Consider the following 6,806-nt stretch of genomic DNA (forward strand, 5'->3'; position numbering starts at 1 on the left):
AGCCGACTTATCACATCCATTGCTTTGCCAAGAGGCAAATGCAGATTTAATGTTGCCAGTGAATGCTGGGCGAGGGAACATTCAGCACCGGGACGTGCCCTGACATGGACTCCTCACTATATTTGGGCTGCAGTTGTTTTGCAATCCTGCTGCTGTTGTTTTCCTGCGGTGTGAGAGAGCTCTTTGAAGGTCCCCAAAAGACTCTTTACTCCCGTGTCCCCCCTTTTTGGGGGTCTGTTTTCAGGTTGCCATGCCTGCCCTGTTCTGCTGCTGCCTCTCGGCTGCTCCAGAAGAGGTAAGGAAGCAGCTTCCCCTCGGTGGGAGGACAGAGGAGGGGAGGGAAGGAGGGTTTGGTTGTGGGATGGGCAGGGACACCTTCCACTAGCCCAGGTTGCTCCAAGCCCCCTCCAACCTGGCCATGGACACTCCCAGGGCTGGGGCAGCCCCAGCTTCCCTGTGTGCCAGTCTCACCCCCCAAACCGTGTGTGCATTTAGGGATTACACTCAGCTGGTTTAGAATTTTGGGCAATAATTATATTCACTTTCCAGACGCATCTCAGAGAGTAACTGGCCTGGTAAATCCTGTGGAACCCTGTTACAGCTGTGTCACAGCACAAGATTAATGTATGAATTATTATTGTTATGAGGTGATGAATGGATTTCTCTGGTCTCCTTCCTTCATATTTTAAAAGCAATTTTTACATTCATTTTTAAAGGGAGGACATGTTCCAAACTGTCTCATTTTTAGCAGTGGCTTGCTCCTCTGATCTATTAACACAGGCAGCATTCCTAGGACAAATATCACTGCTGATTATTCACTGAGTTTCCAATCAAGGGGTAAAGCCAACACTGTTCCTTTTAAGTTACTGTCATGTTGCCACTATCCCAATCCAGCTTTTAATATGGATATAGCTACTATTTTAAATATTTAGAATTTTGGGTATAAACCCCTGAAATTTGACAGTTTCAGGTGAGCATATCAAACTTTTCTGCAGGATTTGATCTGTAGCTCTAAGAGCCAGTTCCAGTTCAGTATCTCACTGCCAGACAGGTAAGAGTCAGTGCCCTCAGATTCACCCAAAAATGGAAATAAATCAGAAAATAAACAAGAAATGCAGGAATTGAGGGAGTAGAAAAAGTCCTAATTTCTTGACCCTTTCTTTTTGGAGTTTTAAAGACTTCCTGAAGTGAGTGGCAAATGCTTTTTCCAGCATTTCTGCCCGGGACAGGCCGGGTTTGGTGGGCGAGTTATGAAGTGTGTGGTGCAGTGATGAGAGGCAGGTCACAACTCCTGGTGGTAATTCCAGGGATGTAAAACCAGGACAGCCCCCCCCCCATGTCCCTGAGGCTTGGGGGGAGCACAGAGCCAGCAGCACATCAGGCAGCACCCGATGGATCAGCCGGGATTGCTCCCTGTTCTCCGGGGTGGCCAAGGCTTGGGACAGCCTTGGGATGTTGGCTCAGGACCCACGGTGGGGAGGGGAGATGGTGGAGCTGCTGGAGCTGCACAAGACATTGGGAAAGTTGTCCAGACTCTGGTGGGAGAGGGGAGAGAGGAGAGGGGAGAGGGGAGAGGAGCTGGCGCCGTGCCAGACTCAGGACTTTCCAAATTGGAATTTTAGCAGGTATTTTGACGTCAGGTTTTCCTTCTTCTGGTTCAAGCACTCCCTGAATGTGTGGTCCACTGAGTTCTGACCTCATGCTGGTTCATCCAAACCCTCCTCTTGTCCTGCTCTGCCCGGGGGTCCCTTTCCCCCCAGGGCAGCATTTCCCTCTGGAGAACACGTAAAGAATATTCCCGTAGAAAGCCGATTCCTCCTCTTTTTGGCAAAAAAAAATGGTGACTTTCTTTCTCTTTCACAGCGGGAGCACCTTCCTGTAAACACGAGGCAGCCCTGTCGAAACATTGGTAATGAGATTGGAACTATTTTCTTTGGATGTTTCACCCCCTCACCCCCTTCTTTGTGGACAGTGGTTAAAGTGATAATGAGTAAATCCTGGGATTCATCCAAAAATGCCCCAGCACTGGCATTGCACACGGATACACAAGGAGTGCACGTGCACAGGTTGTCAGCACCCCACTTTTTAACCAAAAATAGTGGTGGGGACCCCCTGCCAGAGCCTGTGAACGTGGGGTTAGAGGAGAGAGCATTAAATGGGGATGATCTTGCATTTACACAGTGCTTTTCATCCAGGAGGAACCCAATTCCCAGGAAGTCCCTGCAGGGCAGCTCCTGGGTAACCATTTTGGGGCAACTTAGGACAGGAAGTGAAAAATCCTAAATCCGGTAGGAACGCAGGAAAACTCGAAGATCCCCCAAAATAACTTGTTTACAGGACTAAAAAAAGCTGCAGAACGTGCAGGGGATCATTTCCAGAGCGTGCAGGGGATCATTTCTGTGACAGAGGAGCTCCAGGGAAGATCAAAATAACGCTGTAGGAGCAGAAGGTATAGAGGGAATTAGGGCATTTTTTCCAGCCCTGGTTGGATGTGCTGACTTTACTGGCCATGCAGAGGAGCCTGAGAGGCTCGTGAGAGGACACTTTCCATTTGTAATGTTCATTTAGTCATAAATTCTCCAGCACAGCACCCAAGGCCAGCTCCCTGCCAGCCCCTCGTGCCAGATGTTCCTGAGGCTCCAAATAACCCGAGTTTTGGTGGGGGTCAAAGGAACATTGTTTAATTGGCTGAATTAAAACTGATTGAATTTTAAACTCCTTGGGAAAAAAAAAAGAAATTCCAGGCTGGTGTTGTTGAGCCTGTGGGAGCTGCAGTTTGGGTGAATTAAAGCACAGTTTGCCTTTGTGGGACAACTCACCTTATCCCACAACATCCTTCCCATCTCCCCCATCTCCCATCTCATGGGAGGGAAGGGGGACATCCCAGGAGGGGACAGATGCCTGGAACAGTCACCCCCAGACCAAACAGGACAAGCTGAAACACCCTCCCAAGAAACATCAAACTGATCTTCCTGAACAGACTCTTCTGGGTGTTTGATGAAATATTTTTCCTTTCAGTAAAGACAAACCCCTGTAATGTTTTCTAAGATATATTTTTTTTATTTGAGAAAAAAAATCAGCTTTTCTCCAGAAAGCAAGGCATTTGATGGGAATATTTTAATTTTCTTACAAACCAGTGTTTCTGTCAAAGGCCAGTCCTACTTGTTTAGTGAGAAAGAGGCCAGGGAGGAGTGCTGAGGAGGCTTAATGGGATCAGTTATTAGCTCAGACTTTGCTCTGCACATTCCTTAAATCACTTCTAAACAACACACTTCAGGGTAGTTTAATGAACTATTTATTTATTCATCAATTCTTCAAATAAATGTTACAGAATGAGATGGAAGTTGATAGAAAGTTATTTTTCCTTCTCTTATCCTATTACAAATTTATAGTAACATCTTGGTTTTCTGTGGCACCCCAGAGAACAGACTCTTCATTTCTATCATTAGGATTCATCACTTTATTGGAAAAAACTCCATGTTCTTCCCTCCCTGCTCCTCCCCCTCTTGTTTTTTTTTTTTTTTTTTTTTTTTTAGGAAACTTAGACACATAAAAGCAAAACAGAGAAGCGAAGCAAAGCACGCTCAGCACTAATTTGGCAACAGGGAAAGGCACTAGAACAGATTTTATTGTTCAAAACCGAGCCAGGAGTTTTCCCTCTATAAAAAAACCAAACCTCCCTGACGTTTGCTGGAAGCTCTGGGAGCGACTGGATCGTGTGTTCCGTGTGTTCCATTGCTGGGCAATCAGATCTCTGCAGGTTTGTCAAACAAACCCTGCTCTGGGACAGCTCTCAGGGAATCAGAGCTCTGGTTTCCACTTGGGTGACTGAGCTGCTCCTTTAGGGCTCTGGGGGTGCAACACCCAGAGCTGCTTGAGGATTTTGAGTGTCAAATTCAGATTAAAATGACCCCGGACTGAGTGTGGTCTGAGAGGGATGGGAACTTCTGACCTGTAGATTATCTTTGGGTAAGGAGGATTTGCTTAGTGGAGAAAAGCTTCAATCTGCTGGAGGTGTGACAAATTACTGAGGGGGATCCTCTGCTGCTGAAAACCAGCATCTTCTCTCCAGTTTTAATGGAAAAAAGGTGCTTTTTAGCTACAAGGTGTAAAAACCCACTGTCTTTTTGCTTCCTGGCAAAGGAAGAGCCCTGGGGAAGCCACACGAGCCAGAGCTGCACACTGAGGGTTCTCTCACCTCCACACTGAGGGGTTCTCTCACCTCCTCACCAAAGGGTTCTTTGCTTCCCTCTGAGCCACGTGGCCTGGTGATATCCCACGTTTGGATTTGGATGTGGAAAGCTTTTCATCACGATCTTATCTCAGACCTGATAACAGGTTCTGTGCTCCTCCTAAATATGGAGAGCTCTTTGTCTCTGGGGCATTTCCAAAACTCACAGAGTCAGGAATGATTCAATACTCAATTCACATTTCAAACTGAAGTAATTTCATTTTTTCTTACACTTTGGGTTTAATTATTATGGGCTGTTTCAGCCATTTCAGTGCTCCCCCCAACTCCTGCTCCAAATGGCCTGGGCTGAAGTTGCCCAGAATCCCTTTCCTTTTGCAAAGTTTTGATTTCAGGTGACAGAAGAACTCCCAAATCCAAACCAAGGGTCTCATTGTGGCATCTCAGTCAGGGTGCCACGTTCACTCCAAACAAGTTTTCAACCTTTCACCTCCTTCCCCACATCCCTGCTTGGTTTCTTCTATTCCACCTCTGAAATGCCTTTGGGTTTTTCGTCTCCCCAGGGGTCTTCAACAAGGAGGGGACCCTCACCATGAAGCTGGTGAACGTCCAGGCCATCGACACCCTGTTCTCTGACATTGCCACCACCTTCAACGGGCAGCACGAGGCCCACTGTGCCATGCTCAGGGCTGCCAAAAGGCTGAGGGAGGGTTGTGGCTGTGCCCCCACTGCTGCCCTCACAGCCTGCATGGACACCCTGCAGCAGGAGCACGGTGAGCAGCTCAGAGCTGGGAATTCACTGGCACCAGTGTTAAATTATTGGGACCACTGGAATGAGCAGCATTTTGGGAGGAGCTGCCATGGCACAGCAGCCCTGTTGTTGTCACACGTCACGTGCACAGCACAGATTTCAGGTGTTGTGGAGATTCTGGCCATTTTTAGATCTTCTTTCTGCTTTATGGTGCAATAGAATGTCTCTAACTGGGCTGGTTGACCTCACATGTTGTGAGATTGGGCTTTTCTGGTGCTGCTTCAGGTGGCACCAACCTGGCAGCCCTGCCCTGTGACATCTGTGACACCACAGAACCGGCCCCAAACCTGGGGGGACCTGACCCGGAGAACAATGAGGTGTCACGGGGAAGATTAGGCTGGATTTGCAATCCCCTGGTGAGAAAAGCCTCACCCAACAGCAGTGAGCAAACAGAAAAGGTGGTTCCAATGTTGCCAGGCAGAAAGAGCACGGATTTCATGGAGGGAGGGCAGAGCAGCAGGATCAGGGGTGGGTTTGGTCCCTTAAGGAGCTCCTTAAGGAACTTAGAAATGGATCTGTTGGGTTGCTACTGGTGAACACCTCTGCTCTACAGCACAGACACCCAGAGCAGCCTCAGTGGTGAGGAAACTGGACACGGGCTCATTTTATGGATGTTTTCTGTCAGTCCTGAGGAGCTCCTGCGTCCTCTGCTCAGTTTTGCAGAAACAAGAGTGTTTAAACACCCCTGTGTTGGGCTCCAGCCAGAGGCAGGTCACGGGATAGATGCTGTTCTGTGTCTCCAGGTGGCCACAAGGTGCAGGTGCTCATGGAGGGCTGCAGCTTTTCCCTGGCTGTGAAGGAGCAGGAGGTGCCCGAGGAGCTGAGGCGGGTCCAGCAGCAGGTGGAGGAGCTGAGTCGTTCCACAAAGCGTGTCCTTGCTGGGAGAACTGTGCTCCAGGGAATGACCTCCTCGGTGCTGCAGAGCCAGGCTGAGCTGGAGGAGAGGATCAGAGCTGCCAACCCCGAGTATCTGGACCAGGTACGGCTCGAGGGGAACCTGAGGGAGAACATCCAGAAGATCGGCCTGGCCAGGGAGCTCTCGGAGCACTACTGGGAAGCTGCCAGCTGTGTGGTGAGGGAAATGGCCCAGGGAGCTGGTCTGGTGCTGGAAGGGCCTCCTGGAAATGAATAGAGACTCACAACCTGCCCCACATCCAGAGCAATGGCTTGGAGGACACCTGGGGGTGCAGTGACCTGGCAGTGTCAGTGAACAGAACCCTGCAAATGGCTTGGGGGCAGCTGCAAGCCTCAGATCTGGGTTGTTAAATTGTGACTGGAAAGATGCACCTGGAAAAAGCTCTGGACCATTGACTGAGTGGACAGAAAAAGCCTTTTTCTCTGTGCTGTGTTATATCATCCTTTATGCATTAACAGGGAAAAACAGGGGGGACCTCAGCAAATAAAGGCAGTTTTCACTGGAATTAGGTGACATTTCCATCACTGCTTAGCAGCTGATGTGGCTGTGGCTGAAGGTTGTTCAGGATGAGCCATGATGAACCCAAAACCTCGGGGTCAAATCCCCCATTCCCAAGGAGATGTCAGTGGGACCTTCCCAAGGTCGTGGCACCTGGGAGCAGGGAAGCAGAGGCTGGGTCTGCTCTGTGTCCTGGTGTCTGGGGGCAGGATGGAGAAGGGGATAAGCCTGGAAATCTGGGAGGCCCATCCTTGCTGCAGTGGCACAGGGAGGTGACCTGGCAGTGCTGGCATCTCCCACTGTGGTGAAAAGAAGTGCAGCAGGAGCTACTGGAGATTTAAAATCATGATGGGGACTGGGAGGGACTCAGCTGGAGGGATTCCAGTGCTTTG

General features: G+C 49.3%; 1 protein-coding gene across 1 annotated transcript; it reads left to right on the plus strand.

Moving 5' to 3' along the window:
• The first annotated feature begins 223 nt into the window (after window positions 1-223).
• LOC113985137 lies at window positions 224-6,401 on the plus strand. The gene is made up of 4 exons (XM_027715715.2): window positions 224-295; window positions 1,864-1,909; window positions 4,753-4,962; window positions 5,744-6,401. The coding sequence occupies exons 1-4, from the start codon at window positions 251-253 to the stop codon at window positions 6,130-6,132; spliced, it is 690 nt and encodes a 229-aa protein (XP_027571516.1). The 5' UTR covers window positions 224-250; the 3' UTR covers window positions 6,133-6,401.
• Window positions 6,402-6,806: the final 405 nt, after the last annotated feature.

This window comes from Pipra filicauda, unplaced genomic scaffold (genome assembly GCF_003945595.2).
Source record: "Pipra filicauda isolate LSUMZ 115617 unplaced genomic scaffold, ASM394559v2 scaffold80_size11013439_pilon, whole genome shotgun sequence".
NCBI lineage: Eukaryota > Metazoa > Chordata > Aves > Passeriformes > Pipridae > Pipra > Pipra filicauda.

Coding starts and splice junctions, on each gene's coding strand:
- LOC113985137 (XM_027715715.2), top strand. CDS start 251: ATGCCTGCCCTGTTCTGCTGCTGCCTCTCGGCTGCTCCAGAAGAG. Junction 296..1,863: donor TCTCGGCTGCTCCAGAAGAG/GTAAGGAAGCAG, acceptor TCTCTTTCACAG/CGGGAGCACCTTCCTGTAAA. Junction 4,963..5,743: donor CACCCTGCAGCAGGAGCACG/GTGAGCAGCTCA, acceptor CTGTGTCTCCAG/GTGGCCACAAGGTGCAGGTG.